Source organism: Nicotiana tabacum, chromosome 10, assembly GCF_000715075.1.
Source record: "Nicotiana tabacum cultivar K326 chromosome 10, ASM71507v2, whole genome shotgun sequence".
Lineage (NCBI taxonomy): Eukaryota > Viridiplantae > Streptophyta > Magnoliopsida > Solanales > Solanaceae > Nicotiana > Nicotiana tabacum.
The window spans coordinates 145,148,839-145,176,010 of record NC_134089.1 but is presented as its reverse complement, the minus strand read 5'-3'; the positions used below and the strand labels follow the sequence as shown (position 1 = coordinate 145,176,010).

Here is a 27,172-nt window from a genome sequence, read left to right as displayed (position 1 = left end):
TTAATTGGTTGTCTGACTGTGTATATCTATGTGTGCCGCGTCGCATGTATGATTCGTGAGCGGGGTATTTGTTTATTTAATATTGACTGCATCGCATGTATGATGTGCGAGCGGGGTATTAGATGCATCTATGGTTCTTGGCGTTTGACCCTCGGCAGCGCACATTTTACATTTCTGTTGGATCGGGTCGTACGACCTCGGCATGAGTTCCGCATGCTTGTATTGCTTGCCTTGAGATTATTTGAGATTGATACTTGCTCTCCCCGACTTGAGATAATTGGAGACTATTGGATTATGAATTCGGAGACTTTTAATATAAAAAGGAACTTTCACCCGTTCATGACTTACTTGAAATTACTGTCATTCTTAATAAATCCTTGATTATTGGCATTAAAATATATATCATTATTAGACCACTAGTAAGGGTCGAAGTCGACCATCTCATCTCTACTTATTTGAGATTAGACGGGATACTCATTGGGTACACGTTGATTTCGTACTCATACTACACTTCTGTGCATTTTTGTTGCATAGGCACGCGTCTCTAGTGGCCTATGGGGCGTGACAGCACGGTTGATATAGAGACTTAGGTGAGCTGCACTTCTCAAGGCGACCCGCATCCAGCAGATTCTCTTTCAGATTACTGTATTTATTTTCTGTCCAATATTGTATTTCGGACGGTTGTTGTATTACATTATTTCTTAGAAATTGCTCATGCACTTGTGACACCGGGTTCTGGAATGTCTATGGGTTTATTCAGAAATTTTAAAAGTTGTTAAATGTTTCATTATTTATCCAGAGGAATTTACTGTGTATTGTTTAAACTTATAAAAGAAGTGATTTCCGGAAAGCCTTCTATGTGAAAATATGAGAAATAAAAATTTTAGAGTTAAAAATTTGATTATGGTTGACTTTGGTCAACATTTTTAACAAATAGACCCAGATCCATGTTCCGACGATCCCGTGAGGTCCATAGTAAAATACGAGACTTGGGCATATGCCCGGAAATGAATTCCGAGGTCCCAAGCCTTAGAAATTAATTTTTGAAAGAAATTGTTTTACTCAATTATCTAAGAAATAAAGAAAAGAATTAATATTTGAAATCATTGTTATCGGGGCCGTATTTTGGTTCCAGAGCCCGATACAAACTTGTTATAGTATTTGAAAGATAACTATGAAATTTGGTGAAAAACGGAGTTTATTTGACATGAGTTGGACTTCCGGTTGAAGAGTTATGAACTTTGAGAGTTTTTAATGAAAATGTTGAGTTTTGAGGTTTAATTCATGATTTTACATGTTATTTTGATGATGTGATCGCACGAGTAGGTCCATATGATGTCTTTGAGTTAGTATGAACACTTGGTTTGGAGTTCCGAGGGCTCGGCTGAGTTTCGGGTAGGTTCCGGGATGTTTTAGGCATAAAAACATAGTTGTTGCAGGTTCAGAGAAGTGGAAGGCCTCTTAACAAACCCGTGAGTCTTGTATTATAATTGTTATGACTCCGTTGTGGTTTATTACGCTTCATATGTTATTATCACCATTGTTCCCTTGTCGGGATGTTTGTTTGATATTAGTGATCCCTTGTCTGGATGTTTGTTTTGATAGTATTGTTCCCTTACCGGGATGTTGTTAAAATATCATTGTTCCCTTGCCGGAAAGTTGTTATATTACTCTTGTTCCCTTGTCGGAATTCTTTGTGATTATTGTTGGAATGTAACTGGGAGCGGGTGGTACGCCTACCACAAGATATAATGAAATGGGAGCGGGTGGTACGCCTACCACAAGACAAATGAAATGAGAGCGGATGGTACGCCTACCACAGGATAAATGAAATGGGAGCGGGTAGCACGCCTGCCACGAGATACAGGAAATGGGATGGGGTTGCACGCCTGCAACGAGATGTGAAAAGAAAGTGAAATCTGTCTTTGTTTTCCTTATTCTTGTTAGTGATTGGATTTTGATTCCTTTATAGTTTTCTTGATATTCTGTTTTACCTGTTTTCCCCGAAGCATGTTTCCCCCTTCCCATCTTTATTCGTTTATTCTGTTTTACTCTCCGTTGTATATTATATAACTGCACAGGTTTATTTGGTAGTCTGATCCTAGCCTCGTCACTACTTCGCCGAGGTTAGGCTAGACACTTGCCAGCACATGGGGTCAGTTGTGCTGATACTACACTATGTGCAGATCCCGGAGCAGCTTACGGACCATAGTGTGGAGGCTACCTTCAGTCCACGCGGAGATCCAAGGTAGACCTGCAGGCGTCCGCAGAGGGCGTCTCCTCTATTCCTATTTCCTATTTCATTTTCCTTTTATTCAGAAATAGTGTATTGTCATTTTCTTTAGATTTTGTATTTAGTAATCTTTTAGGCAGTTTGTGACACTGTGACACCAGGTTTTGGGTGGTTAAAGCTTAAGTATTTGTAATAGATGCATTTTCCATAAATCTTATTGTTGTCTTCCGCTTAAATTTGAATTTTTGCTGTTACCATGTTATCGTCTTATATTTGTTAAAAAGAAATAATTGATTAATGAAGTAATTAGATTAAAGGTTTGGCTTGCCTAGCTTACATTAGTAGGCGCCATCACAACTCCCGAGGGTGAGAAATCCGGGTCGTGACATGCACATAGTATAGAGTGTAGTATCAGCACAATCGACCCCATGTGCTGATAAGTGTCTAGCCTAACCTCGGCGAAGTAGTGACGAGGCTAGGACCAGACTACCAAATAAACCTGTGCAGTTATATAATATACAACGGAAAATAAAACAGGAATAAACAAGTAAAGATGAGAGGGGGAAAACATGCTTCGGGGAACAACAGGTAAAAACAGAATATCAAGAGCATTATAAAGGAACCAAAACCCAACTACTAACAAGGATAAGGAAAACAAAGGCAGATTTCGCTTTCGTTTCACATCTTGTTGTAGGCGTGCAACCCGATCCCATTTCATTTACCTCGTTGCAGGCGTGCAACCCGATCCCAACCCGATCCCATTTCATTTACCTTGTTGCGGGTGTGTAACCCGATCCCATTTCATTTACCTTGTTGCGGGTGTGCAACCCGATCCCATTTCAATTATCTTGTGGGAGGCGTGCCACCCGCTCCCATTTCATGTACCTCGTAGCAGGCGTGCCACCCGCTCCTATTTCATTTATCTTGTGGCAGGCGTACCACCCGCTCCCAGTTACAAATCAACAACAATCACAAAGAATCCCGGCAAGGGAACAAGAGCAATATAACAACATCCCGACAAGGAAACAATAATATTTCAACAACATCCCAACAAGGAAACAGTAATACTTCAATAACATCCCGGTAAGAGAACAATAATATTTCAATAACATCCCGGCAAGGGAACAATAATATTTCCACAACATGTGAAGTGCAATAATTCACAACGGAGTCATAACAATTACAATACAAGACTTACGGGCATGCTTGACACTGACGTATAGATACTCGTCACCATGCCTATACGTCATACTCCACAATTAACACGTAGCAAATAAGACACAACTGCTAATCCCTCATGCTAAGGTTAGACCAAACACTTACCTCGATACGACGAACACAATTCACGTCTTGATTCTACTACCAATTCTCTCGAATCTAGCCACAAGTTACTTAATTACATCAATAAACGTTAAATGAATCAACCCCAATGTATGAAAATGAGTTTTCCAAACTTTTACCCAAAAAGTCAAAAATCGCCCCCGGGCCCACTTGGTCAAAACCCGAGGTTCGGACCAAAACCCGATTACTCATTCACCCACGAGCCCGAATATATAATTTGTTTTGAAATCCGACCCCAAAACGAGGTCAAATTCCCAAATAATCAAAAAGCCCTAACTCTACCCAACTCCCTAATTTTCTACCCTTAATCTCATGTTTTAGGCCTAGAAATCTAATGGGTGTTGATAAAAATGGAAGAAAACGAGGTTAGGATTACATACCTATGAAGCTATGGTGAAGTTTCTCTTCAAAAATAACCCAAGAGGTGTGGAGAAGAAGTGAAAAATGGTGAAATTCCCGTAATACATTCTGTTTTTGAACTTAAAATAACTGGGTGAATTTTGGTCTATGCGATCGCGAAGAAAGGAATGCGATCGCATAGGGTAAGGGAGATTGGTCACTGCGATCGCGTTCAAGGTCGTGCGCAGCATAGAAGAAAACGGGTTCCTTCCCAGGCTTGGTTTAATACATCGCGATCGCGGAAGAAACAATGCGATCGCATAGAATAAATTGTGACCTCCCAGAATTTACTCTACGCGATCGCGGAAGGACCTACGCGATCGCATATCACAAAACAGGACCCCTGAAGTTTACACCATGCGATCGTGAGCCTTCCTATGCGATCGCATAGTACAAAATAACTGGACACCAACAACAGCAGAAAACCAGATTTTTCTAAGTCTAAATCACCCCGACACCTATCCAAAACTCACTCAAGACTTCGGGGCTCCAAACCAAATATACACACAACCTCAAAAACATCATACAGACTTATTCGTGTAATCAAATCACCAAAATAACATCACAAACATCGAATTAAACCTCAAAATCAATGAAATTTCTCAAAACTTCTTTAAACATCAAATTTTGCATTTAAGGTCCGAATCACGTCAAATGGATCCCGTTTCTTACCAAACTTTACCGACAACACATATAAATCATATTAAACCTATACCGGGCTCCGGAACCATAATACGGGCCCGATACCACAGGTTTCACATAACATTTCACTTTCAAAATCCTTTATATCTTCCAAAAAATAATTTCTTTTAAAAATTCATTTCTCGGACTTGGGACCTCGAAATTCGATTCCGGGCATACGCCCAAGTCCCATATTTTTTCACGGACCCTCCGGGACCATCAAATCATGGGTCCGGGTTCGTTTACCCAAAATATTTACCGAAGTCAACTTAAATACTTTTTAAGTCAAAATTTCAATATTTTTCACAGTTTTCACATAATAGCTTTCCGGCTACGCGCCCGGACTGCGCACGCAAATCAAGTGATGCTGAAAGAGGTTTCTAAGGCCTCGGAACGCAGAATTCATTTTAAAAATAATTGATGACCTTTTGGGTCACCACATCATTTTATTTTAAATTCATATATTATACTAATGTAATAATATTTTTCGGCATTTAGATGATTGTTATATTATTATACATAAAAGTTTCTCATTAATTAATTTTTTTGTTCCTTCATATAAATAAATATTTAAATCATCACGTGCTATTATATATAACATAGTCAAATATAGAATAATGTTATCATATACTATTTGCATTTATTAGTTTGCCACTTGGCTTAACCACAATGCAATTATATATGGTAATTTTCTTGCTTTAATATAGATATAGAAGATATAGATTTTCTCCCTTTCTTTTCCGTTTTTCTTTTCCTATTTTTATAATTAAATTTTACCCCTCTAAATTTGGTAGTAGAATAAAAGTCTACTAATGATTTTATTCTGATTTTGTTTTCTTTTTTGGCTATTTTTGGAATGGGTCGATTTATTTTGTTGGACGTAACGCCTTTCATTACAAGTTTACAACAACACATTTAATAGGGGAGTAAGTAATAGAAGAGCCAAATTTGGACGAAAGAAGCCAACTTTGGAAAAATAGGGAGCGCTAACACTACTAATAGAGTCTTGTTTTTTCGGTTTTTCCTCGTCCTTCTCGTCTTCCCATTGTTGCGCCGGTCGCCCGGCCCCAAACAAGACGAAGAATATACTCTTGGAAAACCCCACAAAAAGAAAACACCTATAAAATATTGACACTCACTGTTGTTTAGCTTTCTTGCTTTTTCCTTTCCCGATCAACATCAACAAACACCTCCTTGTGTTTTTCTTAGACGGCCATAAACAATTTCTCTCAACTCTTCCTTTCTTACCAATTTTGAAAACATGAATGACCTGCTAGCGGTTAGTTTATTTTCTTAGACTCCTTGTATACTTTTGCTGTTTTGATTACTATGAAATGAAAAAATAAACTTTTTTGTTACTTCTAGTGTTTAGCCTCCAAGATTTCAGTTTTTATGATCACAGTTTGTGCTTTCGTTTAATTTCGTTGTGAATTGAAGTTCATCTCTTAAGTTTGCTTATACTAGTCTGGTGATATTTGTAAAGATTGGATTTCTATGTAAGTTGGTTTGTTATATCATATGTATCAATTGAATACTTGGTTATTCAACTAGTAAATATCAGTACCCAGGGTGTGGTGGGTTGAGAACCATGAGGTCTCGGTTCAAATCCTTGGCTAACAGAATTACCGATACCTGTGTTGGTGGGAGGTAGTAGTTATCCTATGGAATTAGTCGAGGTGCACGTGGCTCGGACACCACGATTATCAGAATTAAAAATCAGTTTTTTTATGGTAGAGTTTGAACTAGAATTAAGGTTACTCCTCCATATTCTTATTTCTTTTGTTATGCTTTTCCTTGTCTTTCCTGCTAGCTATTGTACCTTTATTTGCAATTCAAAGCCTAACTGCAGATATATTGATAAATTAGAGTTTTTGTTTGTTCTCTTGATAAATTTGTTTTGATCTTTATCTATATCACATATTCACATTATCTTGTACTTCAAGCACTTGTTATAAACGTTTGTACATTGATTGTTGTTTGGCTTCAAGTAAGGGGAATTATGTGATATTGAGATTTATTGTTATGTAATTTCTGTTACTGTTTCAGGATTCAAGCTTCGTTAGTGCCAAAGATAATGCTTCCAAAGAATCTGACATCGAGATGGGCAATCGGTTTACGAGGAGTCAGTCAGATTCAGGAATGGACACCTTCAATAAGCAGGTATTACTTCACTGACCCCTGAGTTATTTTAAGATGATCAAAGTAGTGCGATTCTCATAAAAAGATAAACTATAAGAACCAAAAGTTCGCATGTTTAGTCTCCCTTCACGTTGCTTCTCACATATGTTACTTTCCCTTGTAGATACAAGAAATTGAGAAACAGGTTGATAAACTATCTGGTTTGCTGAAGAGCCTTAAGGTATTTTATCTGTTATAATTATTATTTTCCTTATCAAATAAGAGCCTTAAGGTATTCTCATACATATTCTGTGTCTTTTTTTTAGTTTTAATTGCTTTTCAGAAGCCGTTTGGATCTATTATCTTCTTTTGAGAAACTGCTGTGCTACATATATATGTTGTTCCACTTATAAGACAATTAAATCTTGGCTTCATTGAGGCTTGCTTTTACATGCTTTAAATTTTCGGTAAAACTATTTCTGGAAAATTGAGTGAATTGAAGAGCTTTCTAGAGTCGTAAGGGTACAATTCTTTTACAGTATTTTTCCAGAGTACTGTTTAAGGTAGGTAGTAACATTGGTTCAAAATCTTTTCAGCTTTGCTTCTTTTGGTTGTTTGGGGGTGGGGTTGAGGGTACTATCTTGCAATTCAGTTGATGGGCTCTTGAAAATGACATTCTCAAGGGACCACATTCGCTTTCACAATCTGCAAGATCATGAACTCGGAAGATGTTCAGGTGATTTGGCTGACAAATACTCACTGAATCTTTGAGGTTTACCAAATCTGGGACTTGAAAAATGAATTCAAGGCTTGGAGATAAATGTACGATGAAAATAACATGTCCCTGATGTACTGTGGAAGTCTGTTACTTAAGAATAACTATTGGTAGCTGTATAATTGGTTTCATTATGCATTTCAAGCACTGATCATCACTTTTATTGGAGAACTTAAGTACTATGCTGCTGCTTACTTTGTGATTATTACTGATTGTATGCTAAGAAGGATGACGGATTAAGGGACGGAACAGAAATATGTGATGTGAACTTGGGTTTAGGTTTTTCTCCATATGTAGGAGAAAGTAGAAAAGTAAAAGGAGGCATTTTGCACCCAAAGATGTGACTTAGGGATCAATGAAATGGGTTAAAACTATTGGACACTCGAATTCCAACTTAGACAAAACCCACTAGGTGATTTTTCCCCAGCCTTGGTAGGTAGAGTTACAGTGCCTCTACTGGTAGGAGGTAGCAAGTACTTGCTAAAATAATCGAGGTGCGTACAAGCTAGCTCAGACACTTCTTTTGGACCCAAAAAATAATCTTGGTTTGTAGTCTGAGAAGATAGTCGGTTGACATAAACCTAAGAGCTAACTAGGCAATATTTCATAAGGAATCTAAGAGTGTAGTTGTAGTGGTTACGACAAAGTAGTCATAGTTAAGCAGTATTTTGTTTTTCTTCTGATCTATAAATGATCAAAATATCACTCCGCTATATACTGTAGAAGTTTGTTACTTAAGAAGAGTGTTGGCAGATGTATGCTCGGTGTCATTCCGCAGGAGATCGGAGCTATTACTTGAGAAATTCAGACAGCTAGGGTGCTTGTTTTAACTTTATGATTCTATTTGATTGTAGGGGATGACATTTAAAGGATGGCGCAGGATAACAGTGTGAATATGGGTTCAAGTATGGGAAACTAGTTGGGGGAAAAGAGACTTTAAATTGCTCTTTTGATGACAAAATATAATCTTCAATTCTTTATTGCCAGTCTGAGAAAATAGTTTGTTATAGAAAATTAAGAGGCTATTAGGAATTGGAATGACCCTTGGTTTCAATTGGCTGCTAAAAGCAAGAAGTCAGGATAAATTGTTGGCTCCGTAAGAATGTGCTCTCAGACCAGTGTTTAGACGGTGGAGAAGATAAGAGTGTGTTTGGCTAAGCTTATAAGCTGGTCAAACTGGCTTATAAACACATTTTGGCTTATCTACGCATTTGGTAAACACCCAAAGTGCTTATAAGTTAAAATCAGTCGTAAGTCATAAGTTAGTCATTCCTAACTTATGTCTTTTCAGCTTATAAGCACTTTTAGTTTGACCGAGACTTTTACTAGTTTATCCTTAATAATATTTTTTTAATTCACAAAATCTATTTTTCGAAATAAATTTTTTAACTTTTTCTTCATTCTATATTTGTTGTTCATCCTTTTCTTTATAAAAAAACTTTTTAATTTATAAAACTTTGTAAAGTTTTAAGGGTATTTTAGTCATTTTAATAATTGAACAACTTATCAACACTTTTCTACCAAACATATCAACTGATTATTATCAGTTTCAGCACGTCTATCCAAACGGGTAAATGCTTATTTAAAAAATTAGTTTCAACACTTAAAAAATATTTTTCAGCACTTCAAGCTTATTAGCTATTTACAATCAGCTAATTCAAAACGTCTCTAAATAGGCTTGTAGTCATATATATTTCTTCTACCAAAACTGAAGTAAGAATAAAGGAGTGTGATGTGTGTTCATAAGGTTTATACTAAGAGACTGAATAAGCAAAAACATCTATACAAAAACATGACACCTGGGTAGTGCCTAGTGGATCTGGAATGTATCAGTTATGGTGGGAGGAGGGAAGTGGATAAAGTTGGTTATTTTGAGTCGAGGTAATTTTGAAATATTCAGTTACCAACCGTTATAGTGCCCAATTGCTAAAGCAAGTTCCTTTTGAGAAGTTGATAAAGTAACTTCTATTTCATGGATTGGGACTTTCCAGATATGCTACTACTACAGAAAGTCGGTCTGTGAGCTCATGAGTGGATTGATAGACTTGTTTCTTTTTAATTTGCATTGAATGACATTTCGTTCAAGGAGTTTGTTTGATTAGTGAATGTGTTTAATTGAACATATATCAGTACTCTGTAATGGGGAGAGTTCAATATTTTTTGGATTCATTTCTAGCTTGAGGATGTTTGTGGGTATCCTTACACCAACAACAATAACAACAACAACAACAACAACAACAACAACAACAACAATAACGACAAACCCATAAAATGGGTTCACTAACTCTCTTTGTGGGTCCCATAAAATGGGGTCTGGGTTTGTGGGTATCCTTGGGTTCACTAAAACCTCGTTAACTCTCTTTACATTTTGAAGCTAAATGCATTAAGCGATTAAGGGCATGTGTTCCGATCTTTTCCATCTTATTAAAATTTCTTTACCCTTTCTCTAGTAGGAAATTATTTACTAACTGAAATTATCTTTCAGGATGCTAATGAGGAATCAAAATCTGTTACTAAAGCATCAGCAATGAAAGGTCGGATAAGTATTTTCATATTGTTTTGTATAGCTAACAGATTAACTATTCAACTTTTATTATTCTGATCTCTTTTACCTTTGAGTGGTTACTGTATCATAAAAATATAACTGTAAGATAGTCAAGTTGGTCAGTCAACAGAAGGCAAGCATTTTCTTAATCCATTTACTATAATACACTTGTGAAATATTAACATACATAAGTTTATCTATCACTGAAGAGAAAATCGGCCTTTGTTCCTTTAATATGAAACTAAAGGCAAGTTGATTTTTAGCCAAGTGCTGACCGACTTTGTAAACATATTTACTATTGGAATACTTGTGTGGTTAAATATATGTTTCTCAATCATAGCAGTTTAATCTGTAGCCTGCTAACCACGAGCTGTTAAAAGCGGTTTTTACTTTTTTCCAGCTATAAGGAAGCGGATGGAGAAAGATATAGATGAAGTTGGGAAGATTGCAAGAAATGTCAAAGCAAAAATAGAAGCAATAAATAACGAGGTAAATTCTCGGTTCTTTTATATTTGGATCACCCAAGCAGTTTTTGAGCTCAATATTCATCATTTAAAAGCACTCTAATGGTTCACTTTTCTTTAGAACTTGGCTAATCGACAAAAGTCTGGATGTGGAAAGGGTACAAGTGTTGACAGATCAAGGACAAATATGACCAAGTACATTTAATGAACAGAATTTTTCATATTGCTTGATGTTGTTTTCCATCTCTTGTGCTTGAGCAAACATAATCGTGTTTTTCTTTTTTTATTGTTAATCTGCAGTGCCTTGACAAAGAAGTTCAGAGACGTAATGATAGAATTTCAGGTATAGGCAAACCCTTGTTATTTGGCTTGTGCTGACTTTCTCTTCGATTTAAATTCGTTGTGATTTATGTTCTTCCAGACGTTAAGGCAGAGGATAGACAACGAATATCGTGAGGTTGTAGAGCGAAGGGTGATCACAGGTTTGGATCCCACATTTATTCCAAAAGAAATATAACTTTAGACACATCTGCTTATCAATGTATAAATTTCGATACGTTGGTTGATCTAATAAGTGGTTTTATTCTTTTCTTATCTCACAACTAAACAGTCACTGGAACTAGACCGGATGAGGAGGTGAGTTCGAAGTCGTACGAATTATAATTCTGATAAATACAATTGCTTTTACTAATTTTTATTATAATGGTCATGTTAGACAATCAACAACCTGATAGAAACCGGAAACAGCGAACAAATCTTCCAAAATGCTATTCAAGGAACAGGGCGTGGACAGGTACCTCTTACTACTTCATTCTCTTATAGTAAATACCTTACTATTCAGCAAGTTTGTTCTTCGGACCCCCCGGAGAAAAAAAATGAGGTGCTAGGAAATGGTCGAAGTAGTTGAGTAGGGGAATCACTATGACTATGGCCCTTGGTAAGTTTACCAAAGACGAAAATGAATACACTTTTCTATCTAAAAGAAATGGTGCTTGATGAAAGGATCCAGATTACACACTATGCTTTGGGCTGGGGAGAAAGCTGCTCTGCGAAGCTGGGCGTTCAACGTTCTTATGGAGGAACCATACTAGAAAGAGAATTGAAAGGGCCTTAAAAAAAGAGCGAGGGAATGATGAGGAATATATTTTATATACTTAGAGCGTTCAGTTTTATAACAAATTGCGTGTTTCCTTAAATATCATTTGTCTATCCTTTTTATTTCCCCCTCCTATTTCAGCTGATAATAAGCCCAATTGCAGGTCCTAAGCACCGTAGAAGAAATTCATGAAAGACATGATGCAGTGAAGGAAATTGAGAGAAAGCTTCTCGATCTGCATCAGATTTATCTAGACATGGCGGTTCTGGTTGAAGCTCAAGGAGACTTGTTAGATAATATTGAATCCCAGGTTTGCTTTTTAATCCCTCCCATAATTTCTCACATATTTCTACCTTATAAACGAAAGGGTCTCCACACCACTGTATCGGATTTCTCAATGGAAATTTTGTTCAGGTGACAAATGCAGTTGATCATGTCCAGTCAGGGACAACTGCTCTTCAGACTGCAAAGAAACTACAAAGGGGCTCTCGAAAGTGCATGTGCATTGCCGTTATAATTATCTTAATTATAGCAGCTTTAATAGTTGTCCCCATCGTTGTCAAACAACCTTGGAAGAGTAACAAGGGCGCTTGATTGTTTGTGTTCGAGCTATGCTTGCAACTGTTTGTGTGTTTGCCTTTGGCTTATTGGGGGATAGAAAGTTAAACGTAAACATTTTCACACGAGTCGTGTCAGCCTGTCTATAGTTTCCTTGTTGATTATATTCTTTTTTTGGCCACTATGTTAACTAGCTCTTGGTGTAAATTGTCTGCAAATTGTCCATGGATTTGTGGAAAACTATACATCTTTTTAAGTCGTAAAAAATAGCTTATAGCAGAATCTGAGATGAATTCTGCCCTGTGGTAGAGTTATTGATAGCGTAAAATGGACTAATCTTTTAACGGATGGCTAACCCCATCTTGTTCGTCTATTTTTTTCCTTTTCTAGCTATTTGCATAGTTCCTCAAATTAGAGAAGTTAAATGGAGTTGCTTATTTATTGCTGTTTTAAGGTAAAAATTAAAGACAATTTATTGTAATATTTTTTTAAACTAGCTTGATATCATTATTGTTTTAATGGCCACCAAGCTTCTTGAGATAATCCATTCTTAATAAACATATAGTTGATGATTCTGACCAGCAAATAAATATATATATATATATAATCGAATTCAGAATTCAAATTTTCAGCTAGCCTGTCAAAGTTTTGTGAATCTCTGGAGGGGTATACTCGATTGAGTACTTAAGGCTTTCTATTCACACTTAGACACTGTTATTTTGCAAAGCATCTATTATTATATCAAAATACGGATTTTAGATGTAATTTCTTAATTGGCCTTAAAATAACAATTTTGTATACTGAACAAGATTTTGCATTTTTGTTATTTTGCGAAATGTTCTCGATAAAAGACAATGAGAGAGGGATTTAAGCAGAAGAAATCTTAGATTTTCAGGTAGTTTCGTTTGACTACGATTCTTTACATCTTCAGGAGGCAATGGACCTACTTTCAATATTTTCAATTATAGCTACTTAAAAATATTATTAGAACATCTTACATATTTTAAGATGCCTTAAAGTAGAATATCATACAAGGACGTACAGGATGTAATTTATATTTTAGCAGGTATCAGCATTAGGGAGCAAATTTTGAGGAATGATGGATAAGAGGACGTTGAGCTTTGAAGATTTAGTGGAACTTTACACCAGGTAGCCACTTTTAAGCATGTTATTCAAAATGTATCCATAGTTTACAATATATTTAACTATTAACCAATTTCGCTCAAACTTCAGGACAGAGCGTCCTAGAATTTAATGTCCTAAAGTTCAAAAATTGTGTCATGAAATTCGAATCTTATGTCCTGAATTCCATGAAGTTTGGGTGAATTGGCTAATCTTTAAATACATTATAAATTATGGCTATATTTTAAATAGCAGACTTAAAAATGGCTATTGCTGCAATTTGTCCCAAAATTTACTGTTTTAATTGATAGGAGTAAATATTTTGGAATTGCTCAAGTCAAGTGCTTAACTTTTTGTTGGTTAAATTTGTTCCTCTGGATTTCCAGGTGAGATATGCAGTGGACCACGTTAACATGGGTACAGATGCACTTCAAACTGCAAAGAGCTTACAGAAGAAATCAAGAAAATGCACGATAATAGCCATAATTCTTCTTCTGATTATTGCTGCCGTTGTCGTGCTCTCGGTTCTCAAACCTTGGAAGAAATAATCAGTAACACATAATCAACATTACTTTCTCTGAATTCATTTCTTACTGATCTCATTACTATACCGCTTTCTCTTTTTCATCTTCTTTTGTTCTGTGTGTATCATCCTCTTTCTTTTCAAGTTGTATTTTTTATGTATCTAATAAGTTGCCAGTCAAATTGTCTTTGTGGGTTTGAGTCGTGGAATCAGTCACTGATGTTTGCATTAGGGTAGACTGCCTACATCACACTCCCGTTGGATTGTGGCCCTTTCCCGAATACTATATAAATACGAAGAGATGCTTCGTGCACTGGGCTGTCTTTTAAATAAGTTGTCATTATTGCATATGAGATAATAAGATTTAACAGATGATTCTTTGCATTCTTGGATTAAAAAAATATTTCCTATTTGGTTGACTAACAAATTTCATATTGAACACAATTAATGTTTCTCAGCTAACTTCAGGCAAGGGATCATCAGTTTGCAAATATTTAAATCAGAGTCTATTAATCCTCAATGAGGTAAGGTCTTTGCTTCACATCCTTGAGTTATTATCTCACAAATCATTAGAATCTTTCTTGGAGCTAAATTTTGGAGCGTAGTCAAAGGATCAACAAATTCATTAAGCAGCAACAGGAAATCGGGCACAATTTTTAGTCCAAATAGAGACAGAGATACAAATGGTAAACTACTAGGCAATTTTGAGGGCCAAAATAATGCCCGAAATGATTCAAATTCCTGAAAAATTATTAAAAGCTGAAAACATAATTATTGTAGAGTCCACAACTTGAAAAATGAGATTGTTCCAAAGCTCCCCACATCTTGAAAAGAACTCACTTTTTTTCTCTTACATCCTTGCCTTTGCAATCACCATACTTCCATCACCCAAATTTGTTGTTCCTTCCCTTGTCCACTTCTCCTCAAATTGCTCCTCAGTCACTCCTGCAAATTACCAGATTTCACATACTCTGTTACTAATAATTCTTCTTGAATTTAACTTATATACACTAACGATGTAAATAATTTTTAATTTTTATTCTATCAATGCATTTAACTGCCTTATTTTTCACTGTAATTATCTTAAAGTGACTTGATAATATTTTACATTGTTACTAATAATTACTAATAATTCTTCTTGGGTTTTATACATACACTAACAATGTGAAGGATTTTTATACTACCGATGCATTTCAACTTGTCGTAGTAGCTAGCATGCCTTATTTTTCACTGTAATTATCTTAAAGTGACTTAATAGTGTAATAATTATTTTAAACTGGCAGCATATAGAAGTTTGAACTCGTATTTCCTATACAAGATAAAGCATAAAAAAAAGTACAAAACTTTAGGGATAGGGTAAGATGTTTGTTACCTTTGCCCATAGCAGCAGTAGAGGTGATACCTCCTTGGACAGTCCTCAGAACTCTATCATAGTAATTAGCACCAGACCATTTTTGATGAGCCAATGTGTCAACTCCATGGGCTCTCTCCTCTCTCTGTATTTTCTCCACATAGGCCAGCATTCCCCTCCTTGCGAAATCCTTAGCAAACGTGTCAACAATAAGGGCATCAGCATGGAAACCAGCCAAAGTAATGAACTGCCAACAGTAACCCAACTTGGCTATTCTTGGAATGAAATCCATCATTTGTGCATCATTCATTCCTGATGCATCCCAATTGAAAGATGGAGATAGATTATAAGCCAACATAATTTGAGGCCTCATTGACTTAACTCCCTCGGCAAATTTTGTGCATTCAACCATATCAGGACTCGAGGTTTCCATCCATATTATATCAGCATGGTTTGCAAAAGCCCAACCACGTACAACTGCAGCCTCTACTGAACCCTGAAACCTGTAGAACCCTTCTCTGGTTCTAGGCAAATCCCAATCCCAGAAAAGATTTGGAAGTCCAAGTCTTTCAGTAATTTCACGAGCTTGCTCATGTGAAAGGCAGTTTTCAAAACTTGAATGAGCCATCCACTCGTTCAATCTCCTCTGTTTTTCGAACTCCGTAACGTTCATTTTCTTGATTGCATCAACCACACATTGAGAAAATGTCTTGAGTTCAGCCATTGCCAGCCATTTATCCTCAAGGGCTTGAAGTTCAGGCCCGGTTTTGCCCGCTGCCATAGCTTCGGACATAAGAGTAGCCAAACTTTTCCCTTTGAGATTCGGGTTCGATACACCCAAGATAAACTGGTGATCCCTTGTATCCACATTGGTTTGGATCAGGGTTGCTGCTACAGCATCAGTACGAGCGACAAGAACCGTCTCCGTTCCCATAACATCAAACTGCAATCTTGCAGCCACCAACCTGTTAATATGTTCACTAATAGCAACAAGAACTTTACCCGCCATATGACCACATTTCTTGGTCACAGATGACTGGTCCTCAATGTGGACCCCAGCAGCACCGCGCTCGACGAAAAGCTTACAAAGCTTGACAGTAGCAGTAGCACCACCAAATCCAGTATCACCATCAGCAATAATGGGCTTCAAATAATCAATGAAAGGAGTTCTAGCCCTTTCTTCTCTGCTCATGCTCATTCTTGCTTCCCTTTGTTTCCTATCATGATACTGTTGAGCCATGAACAGATGTTCCACTTTGTTTGGAACAGTGTCATAAGGGTAATCAGCAAGATCAGGACCTGGTTCATTGGATGTGGTGTGAGTGGAAGAACACTGCCAACCAGAAACATAGATAGAGTCCAAATGTTTGGCCATCATAGTGACTTGAACAGGGTCAAGTGCACCAAAAGTTCTGGAGGCAGTGCCGTTGGCTTGGTGAGTTTTGAGTGTTCTCCACAATTTCTTCGCTAACTCATTGGATGCATAGCTTTGTCTCATAGTACCTCTTAGTGCCACCACATCCCTAGCTGAATATGGCCTCTTTGTTAGCTGGAACCTCTCTGAGTTCCACCATGCTTGCACCTCTGCTACCTCTGATTCAAATCTCCTTTCCTCTTCCATTATCTGTTCATGCATAAATTCCACAAATTAAAAATACTACGTAAAGAAGCAAATAAAGATATTGTTAGGCTCAAAGAACCTAAAGATACTCTTATCTTGATCTGATATTATTCATTTTCACAGAACCAAAATATGAATTTACTAGGTTCACTATTCTAGTTCTTTAAGGTTACTGGGGTCTAAATTAAGAATTTGTATATTTTCAATAAATTTCTCATAATTCTAGTTCTTTAAGGTTACTGGGGTCTAAATTAAGAATTTGTATATTTTCAATAAATTTCCTATGAGAAATATAATTTGGACAAAATTACTAGACTCGGCCGAATCCGTATTGGGTCGGTCTTTGTTCATTTTGGGTCAAACTTGAACAGTTTTCTCAAGGCGGCGTCACGCTATTGAGAGAGTTTGTATATAGCCTCTTTTTTTTTTTTTTCCAGCTACCAATGTACTATTTTCGAACACAGACAAATATCTTACAACAATTATTATGCTTACTCACAAATAAGTGGAAATCAACTATATGAATTTTAAGTGGAAATCAACTATATAAATTGTCATTGTTCATGTGCTTCATTTATAAACAAATCTTGAATGGAAAACAAAAAGGATGATGAAATCTTACCATTGATGGAACTGAGAAAGATGCAGCCATGGCTAGAACTCAATTTTTTTGTTTTGTGTATACAAGTTTGTTTCTATACAAATGCTATAATGAATTGTTGATGCAATGACTGAGGCAAGGACCTCAATTTATAGTAGTGAAGATAGATGATGGTTCTTAAAACTGATGCCAAAGGATAAGAAAAAGAAAATATAATTAATTTTCCACATCATTTGGCCAATTAATTTTAGGTCTTATCTATTTATTTAATTTATTTTCATGAAGATAAAACTGAAGCTTTGCCCAAAAGGTGTAGATATCGAGGCAATGGCGGTTTCGAGCCATGGTTTTGCAACTGTGATTGTCCTTTTCTTTCTTGTATGACCTCATTCATTATAATTGTAACTACTTCTGTTTTTCTTTTTAAATTGTTGCCTTTTGCACCATGCCATTTTCTCCTTTCCCTTTTGTCGTTGGTTTTCTATCTTGGGAGTAGATCCAGAACTAGTTGGATTGTTTGACTGGACATGAAAAAATTAATTAAATGGTATCAATTAGTATATATTAATACATAGGTTTAATTTCATTCTTCATGCATAGAGAATTAATTATCAAGTGAAGGCATGCTTAATTTATGACGTATAAGGAAGGGTGAGAATGGCTTAGAAAAAAGTGGACACTTCGCACTTGCAAAAGAGTTCCCCATTTGTTCAAATTCAAAAAGAAGAGGCCAAACGGAGTGGAAAGTGCCAAAGATGTCACTTGCATGTCATGCACGGTGCCAAGTAGATGACATTTACGTAAAATACGTAGCCACATCTTATCGCTCTACCAGCTCGCTTCGCTTCATCTCTCAAAGGAAGAAATATGGAGTATTCAATTTAATTTGACATTTATACTAAATAAATAAATATTTTATATTATTTTTTTATATATAATCATAATTAAGTTAGTATTTATATTCACTTTAATTTGTGAAATTATTATTGATTTGATTTGTCGGGATGTAAACACCAACTACGTAAAAATATCGTTTATCTCACCAATTATGAAAGCTAGAGCTACAGTTTTTTAAAGAGTTATGTTATGAGTTTAAAAAAAATAGTTCTGTTTTTTATATGAAAATATGGTTGTAGCCCGTTTGTTCTATTCAGTCGTCAAGAAATTAGAGTATATTTTTCTTGGCAAAATACATAAATACATATTATACTCAAACTTACCTAATGACGAGATAGACACCTATTCTTGGTAGAAGTGAGTCTCATGTATCCCTTGAGGTGGTAATTTTTTTGTTTTAGTTTTTTCTTTGGGTTTAATTTTTCAGTTTTTTCTTTTTTATCATCTGTGATGCGTTGATTCGTTACTGCAACACGTTAGTGGTGTTTGTATTTCACGCGTGAGGTTTATCATCTTGAGGGGCTCACGAGACACTTTTGCCAAGAAAAGATGTTTATCTGGCCACTAGATAAGTTTAAGTGTCAAACTGACAGTTAAGCAAAGCTTCAGTGTCTATCTGTATTTTGCTTTTTTTTTAAAAAAAAAAATTCTCACAAGAAAAGAAGAGGGAACAACACATCTTTCTATATCTTGAGTTAATGAGCGTACGTAGCTGCATAGGAATGCTTAATTGTAACTTCCCAACGTCCTATGTGACTATGCAAAGGGAGAGTTTTTGTACTAATTTTATAATGTAACCAATGTGGATAAACCCAAAGAAGTAGAACACTCCATGTAAATCCAAACTGTATTCCTTAATGACGCCTGCAACTGTTCAACAAAATTGCAAGTACCCAGAGAAACGCAAGTCCTCCGCTTTTTTGTACCAGGTGGAAGGCCTTCTGCGCAACACTTGTACGCCGCGGCTACTCATTATTATGTGGCAATCATCGTCATCGGTGGTCAAATTATGTGTAACAGATAAGGTTTTCGGCGGCCGGACATTCAGCTCTGCCTTAATTTCTGTCTTAACTGCCACTCCTTTTTCAGACGCTTCAATGTGATGCCTCAATTAGATTTAATTATTTCATTCTTCATCTATGCATATAAGAGTAATTGTTACTCCCTCCGGTCCAAAATAAGTGATTTTTTGGTTTTTTTTTTCTTGTGGTCTAAAATAAATAATTTTTTTCAAATTTTAAGAATGAATTAATTATTTTTTTCCTACATTATCCTTGGAGTAATTAATGTTGGAGTATGTGTTAGGAGTGTTTATGTGAAGAGATAGTAAATGTTAATATGGTCAATTTCATTGCTAATTAATGTTAAAAGGTGAATTTCTTAATATGTGTGAAAACAACCAAAAAATCACTTATTTTGGACCGGAGGGAGTAATTTATATTGTTGGAATTTGAATCCACCAATAAAATTGCTCTAAAAGGCCAGTAGGAACAATATATTAATTTCAAATTAATTACTGCTAATTTCTTCGTAAGTATATTTATAGTGCACAACTAAAATATACGAGAGATAACCCTCATCATTTTCACCTCTCTTTTCTCAAATTATGGTTTAAACTATGATATAAGGGTTCGTCCGATATACCGTGAGAACCATTACCGATTAGTGATTCTAATCACAGTTCAATCAATCATAGTGCTTCCGCTACAAAAACGTATCTATAAATTCTCCGTTTATGATTAATTACGCGTTATCTATTTTGATTAACGTGCATCAACATATACAAAAAACTATGTAGGTCTTGTAATTTAGGTGACATTATATGGCTATTGGCTGCATACTGAATACTAATCTCACTTGTGTTTTTACGTCAGTGTAATTGTGTAAGAATTAGAGAAACTCTACCTTAACCAAACAACAAAATAGAATCGAAGCGGAACTACATCGTTTTTTAAATTCTAATCTAACGCCTAGAGTAATTTTTCCGCATGGCCAATACTTGCTTTCTTTGGGTAATTAGAATTTGAAATCTAATCATGGATAATTGCTGTCCTGAGCAGGATATTTTAGCTTTGGACCGTGATAGTATACATCATACCCTCTCAAAAATAAAAAGAAAAGTAGAAAGCGAAAGTACACGTTCGCCCACTCTAATAATTCATGATTAATCATTTTTATGAAACAATAATAACGTTCTATCAGCTTGTTCCCTTGATTATGAATTTATAGAGAGGAAAAATTTCAAATCACCTAACAACCGCTCATTCTTTTCAAGTAGCACGATCATAAAATGTAATTAAATCCAACAAATAATTTGTCACGTCCATTGTTAATTAGTTTCCGAACAATGAAAATATAGGTTGACACTATGCTATTAAAAATGAGTCAAAAGATATTGTAGTTTAGAGATATATACATGGACATGATATTGAAATAACAGTGTCGCTTAGTGAGGAAAGCAAGCAACTAAGCATGGGAAGATATACATGCCAGGCAGGAGGGACGTAGGTGATAACATTTATATTGGCATTATTTGTGCAGTAGATGTAGATGAGGCTCCTCTCGTAGCTTTTCCAATTTCTTTTAAGTAAGATTGATGTTTAGGTCAACTTATGCGTTTCTCCATTAATTATTACATATTTATTATTTCTTAATAGTACATAATCGAGTAATTTTGTTTATCAAAATTTAAATATATTAAAAAAAGTAACCTAGTATTTTATCTTTAAAAGAATTTAAACTTAAAACCTTATAACTCGCTGCCTACTTTATAAATCACTATTCACTAGGCCTAGCCTTTGTGTGCCTTCTTTTTCAAAAATTACATAACAGAAAAAACAAAAAAGCAAAAATTCTAGAAGGAGATGGCAGGAAAGCTAGCATCAATAATGAAGCTTGATCAACCAAATACTTCATAAATATAAAAATATATAGAAAAAAAAAGGGAGTGATTTCTCCTTGGGATTGGCAATTTTCGCAAAAGTATTGGCTCGTCCATTAATGTGTGAGCCTTGGCACTTCAATTCAATATATTATGCCTACTTGCCTTTTAGCATTTCAAGGAAAATCAGTATCTTTTTAGATAGTTTTGACAATTCCTTTTCTTCTTCTTCTTCCTTTTCTTTTCCTACTTTTGTTCTATTTAACTGGTTTGTATTAATTAAAGGCTAAACTATATATTTATTGCACGAGCTACAGAAACACTCGTGCTGTCAAAAACTTTTAAGTCAAATCAGAACAAAGAAACTCGACTATATAATTATTCATATATAGGATACTCTTTTATTCATGAGCTGATGAATATAATAGTACTTACACAATGTTGTAAATTATAGAGGCTAGTCTAATTAACAAGAAGCAATATATTGAAAGTTAAAAGTTTTTACGTTATAATATCTCTATTTACTTTGGTACGACTGATTGAATTTGTGGAGAGATTAAACCCTTACTAGCATCCAATAGATGTATAGTTGCTGGTGAAAGAACACCAGAAAAACAGAAAATAATAAAAATGTAGGAAAAATAACACGGCATAGCTGCGATAAAAATAATAGCCGAAAAATATATAAAATTTATACATATATACATTTTGTATGTTATATATAAAATTATACAAATTTTATACACTTTTTCGACTACCAGACATAAATAGTTTCTGGCGCGGGCTAAAAGTGATAATTGTCATGCCCAAAACCTGGGGAGGCGTGGCTGGCATCTGGTGCCGTGCTGGCCCGAGCGAACCACTTTGTAACTCATGATCGTTCTACCAAAATTAGAACATACATAGGTCGAGTTGGCTGAACTCATTCCTTTTGTAACTATCATAGGCCAACATGACCACAACTCATACTGTACAACTGTAAGTGAGCAAACACTATATCAGCGAACCATCGTACTTAACACAAGAATATATATAGGTCGTCAAAGCCTCTGACATACTGTACATAATGAACCTATATGTCTACAAAGCCTTTAAGTTTATTTGACATCAAATGGGACAGGGCCCCGACCTACCCATAAGTTTGTAGCATAACTCTGCCATGATGACTTATAGACTCGGCTGGACTCCGAATGAAGTGAAGTCTTACCAATCCTTCGCTGAATGCTAACCTCGTCGACTATGAGGGCTAGTCAAATTGATTACCTATATCTGCATGCATGAATTCAGCGTCCATAATAAAAAGGACATCAGTACGAATAATGTACTGAGTACGTAAGGCAGAACTGAAACATAATAATGAGTCAACATTAATAAAAGAGAAATAAGAATCACCTGAACCTCTGAAGTACTACCATATATGCATACTTGTTATACTTATATGTATATATATAAACTCTTTGGAACAATTATCCATATTGATGCATGACTATCCAACTGATCAGTGGTGCCCGACCGGCCATAGCTCGGTGGTAAATGCATAACTGCCCAACACTACAAGAAAAAGGCTTATTAGCGAACAAAATATAGTGACGGGAGATAAATCTCGTCCCTAAAAGTCTACATATATGGATGATATTTATTCCTGGTCCCTAGTTCTCTATTTTGCCTTTTAATTAGCGAAACGGACTAAATCCGGCCACTAAAATAGTTGAATTCTGGTCCTTAATACTGTTATTGAGCGTCACTATCTTTGCCTTAAAAATATGAAATAAACAAAAATGAAAACTCTGAAATTAAAAAGATAACAACTCTGTTGCTAGAAGTCAGCTCTCTCAAAACTCCGTCTCTCCTTCTTAAAGCCTTAAAAACCTTAGACTCGTCTCTCAAAACCCGTAAGATCACCAAAATCATCTCTAAAGATTTCGTTCTTCCGATTTCTTCTTCTATTGTTGGAGAGACATGGGTAGCCGTTGGACTGAGTATGGATGTTCTTCCTACTACATAGCTGTTGTCGAATATTGCGTTGTTCCTAAATCTGGTACAAGCTTTGTGGGCTGATTTTGGGTATGTCAAAAATTATTCTTTTATATACATTCTATAATGATTTATCTGGTTATTTTTTAATGTTTGGTTCGATTCTTCTCCAAAAGTTACAACAGGTCTAGCTAGGGCTTGAACTCCAGAAATATTTTGGGATTCCTCAATAAACATTGTCCAACGAAGTAAATTTTTCTCATTATTGACAACGAGGTAGTGATTTCATTCCAAGATATTTTTTATGACGTTATAGTGTGATTACAAAGTTTTATTTTTTGATTGTTAAATTTTAAATTTTTTGTTTATTTGCTTGTTTTATTCTTTTTCGCTCTTTACTGTCAATGTATAAATTCCATATGAGTTGTTACATATTATCACATCTAACATCTTAGTGAATCCAAATGTAATGATAAGGATACTGTTTCATGAATTTGAATTTTAAATGTCAATATCAGTTTATGACATAATAATTTTGGAAGGGTCTCTGGAGGATATTTGTTTACTTTTTACGGTGTTAAATGTGATGGGTACTAGTAAAGCGACAAGATAAAAGAATATTATATAATTTATGTAGTGAAATAAGGGTGTTAGTAATTAAATTAGGAATTTTGAACTTCAAAACTTGTACCAAGAATGAGATTATTTTCCAGGGGCTATAAAAAGATGTAGCACAGTATCTAAAATTTATCCTGTTCATTTAATTGTTTATATCTCTAAGTAGGTGAGTAGACAGCAGAGTTAGAGGGCCCCTTACTAAGTTCTGATTTCTTTTGATTTTTCTTCGTAAAAATAATATACTATATTATACTTTGTTCTAATTGTGAGGGTTATGTTTGATCAGTTGATTAAAATATTCTTTGTGTTTGGCCACGATATTCCCTTTGAGTTAACTTGTATCTATTTTCTCATCTTAGATTTAACATTTGCATTATCCCAGGATTTTTATAATCTTCTATCCATAGAAATGTATAATATTCTTGTGAAGGAAATCTCGTTGGTGGTAAGTTATGTAGAAATTCTTAGTTTCACCATTCTTTTCTTGGATCATGTATGTATGTATTTGGTGTATCTCTAGTTATATTTCTTAGCTGCTAATGAAATCATGATTTTGGTTGCTAATATATTTTTCAATATCAGTTGCTATATTTCAGGATTAGCTATTGTTATCCTTCACCTTGTTTGACTTTTTTGACTTCTTGGGGAATATTAGGAGCAAACATATGAGTATGTGGTTAAATTAGGCTGAGCAACTGTACCTTTTCCCCCCAAAATAATATCATTAAAGTGTAGAATACTGTTATTTGTCATGACTTGAGTGATATTAAAGTTTGTGAATAAGTTATATACCTCATTTATCATAAATTACTAAATTATTAGTTAGGAAGTGTAGTATTTGAGCAGTGCTAGAAAAGAAATCTTTTTCTCTATTTGAGCTGCTATGTCATTGTTCAGAATGTCTTGATTTCATTTATATGATTCTCTGTGTAAGGAAATTACTTTCTTGAATGATATGAACATGCTGCTTTAAAAGATAGTAAATATGTGGCTCATTCTTGGTAAGTTAAATGTATTCTTGCTAGAGAAATGGATAATTTGGACATTGCAGGTACTTATATGTTATTCTGATGTGGTGTTAATATGTGCAAGTACAAGGTGAAGGACCAAGTATATTCAAATAGCAAGAAGTTGAACATAAAGTGCAAAATTTTTTAACCTTAATGAAGATATGAAGAATACCGTCAACAACAATTTTTTTCGACTAACAGAGTCCATATGAAGATGCTACACTAGCAGAAATTTGCTCCCTCAGAGGCTGTACAAAGTTTAACAACTGCGCCAAGAGGTACTAAGCCGAAATATTAGGGTAGAGTTTGAAAATTAATGCAATTGAAGGCTAGTAGCTTGATAGTGTTTAACTTTAGTTTGTTTCAGCTGTGCACAGTTTTAGACACTGCTGTAGAGATTCAATCTCCATTGAGTTCAACGACTTGACGTACTCAGTTTTAACAAAAGTTGAGATTGATACCAAGTGAAGTTTTCAGGGCGTAGTGGATGCAGAAATAAAGATTTGTTGAATATAAAATCAAGACAATTTCATGGTAGAAAAAAAAGATTTGGCTGAAGGGGATCAAACCACAACAACAGAACCGACCTCTTATACTAGACATTTTTCCTGCAAACAAAAGCTAATACACAATTTGTCCAACTCTTTTTCCTTATTGCTACAGAACTGAGTTATTCATTTACAGTTAGTTGTCGGTTGATCTAATTTTTGCCTTCAAACTAATTTTTTCAACTTATATTAGTTGAATTACTCACTTTGGAGTGTATTAGACAGACTGGTATAGCGAGAATATTTAGATGGTTATACTATGTAAAGTCTAAATTCAGAAATATGTAGGAGGTAAGGTATATGTCCCCCTCCTTGTTGACATGTTAATAAAATCTACAGGTCTGTATGATTAATCTTAATGTGCATTTATGAAAGCTTGATGTTACTGATAATTTTGTCTGTATTAAGCTAATTATTTTTGTTTCAAATTGTATAATATTATGTTAATAAATTGGATATTAGAGAATTAGCAAATAGACTTTTAGTCCTTAAAGATCTTTAAGGACCATAATTTTTGGTCACTAAATATATTTAGGCGCCAGATGAGTCTTTGTCTAAAGGCCAGAAATATGGTCCTTAAATGTGTTTTAGAGACCAGAATATTGCTAGTCGGTAAAACTCATTAACGACCAGTCACTACAGTCGTCCTTATTGCTTTTTAGCGAGGGAGCCTATAGCGACCGGTGGCGACCAGATTTTACTGGTCCCTACTGATCTTTTGAGACCAGAATTGGACTTTTTGGGACCATTTTTATCGTCTCTAAAGGCTAGTTTTCTTGTAGTGCAACTGGTGGTAAATAATGATATATAATTGCCCAACCGATGGTAACTGCCCGACCGACCGTAGCCCGGTAGTAAATGCATTACTGCCCGACCCGTCGTAGCACGGTGGTAAATGAATATACATGTCTGCCCAACCGGCCGTAGCACGGTGGTAAATGAAGATGCATGTCTGCCCAACCGGCCGTAGCACGATGGTAAATGAAGATGCATGTATCACTATATTATAAACATTAACATCTTTATCAAATACCTCAATAAAGACTTAGGAACATACTTAGACATGCTTTGAATTACACTCTATAGGAATGAATAACGTAGACATCCTTAACTACTAAGAGTAGAACACTTTATGGAATGACATTACGTTTACGTGCCGTTACTTGGATCATGCCAAAAGAAAAAAGGGTTAGCCTTAACATACCTGTATGATCTCTTTCTTATCTCTCAACCAAGCTCAACACAACTTCTTGCATCTACAACAAGTGAAATAATATTGCTGTTAACATATAATATCGTACCATCGTATTTGGCTAGTTATATGATATAAGAAAAATCGGGCAGCAACTCCCCTATTTTTAATATCCCAAAGACCATTAAGGGTCATCAACAGCCCAACAACAACAACTATAACCAACAATAACAACAACAATAATATAATCCAATATGACTTTCTCCGATTATCTTAACAATCATATTTAGCGGCAAGATCGTTTTTACTCATAACAAGATATAAATTGAATCAATCTTATTCCATAAATTAGTTTACAACCTTCAGAACATCATACTTATATGTACCATATTATTTCTAGTTTAAAACCTCCACAAAATGCCTTCCAAAATAGCCCCATACGTTTATGTAACGACTCGGCCATCGTTTTAAGAATTAACACCCCGATCCCCTATTAACTGCTTTTTCCCGTGTTAGTTTCTGCTATTGTGAGTTGCCAGAAAGATTCGTTTTGAGTTTCGGAGTGTTTTGGGACACTTAGTCCCTAAATGAGAGCTTAAACTTTAGAATTTGGACCTTAGTCGG

General features: G+C 35.4%; 2 protein-coding genes and 1 long non-coding RNA gene across 5 annotated transcripts; 2 read left to right on the top strand and 1 right to left on the bottom strand.

The window, feature by feature from the left end:
* The first annotated feature begins 5,594 nt into the window (after positions 1-5,594).
* On the top strand, positions 5,595-14,788 carry LOC107829653 (syntaxin-132). Of its 3 annotated transcripts, XR_012695808.1 has the most exons (13): positions 5,597-5,933; positions 6,701-6,814; positions 6,957-7,013; positions 10,033-10,081; positions 10,493-10,581; positions 10,678-10,751; positions 10,857-10,899; positions 10,978-11,038; positions 11,167-11,192; positions 11,272-11,349; positions 11,816-11,962; positions 13,277-13,359; positions 13,719-13,842. XR_012695808.1 is itself a non-coding variant. In XM_016657111.2 (12 exons), exons 1-12 carry the CDS (start codon positions 5,916-5,918, stop codon positions 13,878-13,880), a joined length of 918 nt encoding a protein of 305 aa, XP_016512597.1. In that variant the 5' UTR covers positions 5,595-5,915; the 3' UTR covers positions 13,881-14,788. The 3 variants fall into 3 exon arrangements, 2 of the variants coding, with proteins under 2 accessions (XP_016512597.1, XP_016512596.1); XM_016657111.2 differs by lacking the exon at positions 13,277-13,359 and having other exon boundaries at positions 5,595-5,933; positions 13,719-14,788; XM_016657110.2 differs by lacking the exons at positions 13,277-13,359; positions 13,719-13,842 and adding an exon at positions 12,067-12,558 and having other exon boundaries at positions 5,598-5,933.
* LOC107829652 (isocitrate lyase-like) lies at positions 14,461-17,607 on the bottom strand. The gene is made up of 3 exons (XM_016657109.2): positions 17,450-17,607; positions 15,228-16,830; positions 14,461-14,800 (listed from the first exon to the last, which is right to left on the bottom strand). The coding sequence occupies exons 1-3, from the start codon at positions 17,477-17,479 to the stop codon at positions 14,706-14,708; spliced, it is 1,728 nt and encodes a 575-aa protein (XP_016512595.1). The 5' UTR covers positions 17,480-17,607; the 3' UTR covers positions 14,461-14,705.
* Positions 17,608-22,912: 5,305 nt separating this feature from the next.
* Positions 22,913-25,709, top strand: LOC107829651 (uncharacterized). Its single transcript, XR_001657986.2, has 4 exons — positions 22,913-23,270; positions 23,357-23,456; positions 24,891-25,086; positions 25,176-25,709. It is a non-coding gene; the product is annotated as an uncharacterized LOC107829651 (long non-coding RNA).
* Positions 25,710-27,172: the final 1,463 nt, after the last annotated feature.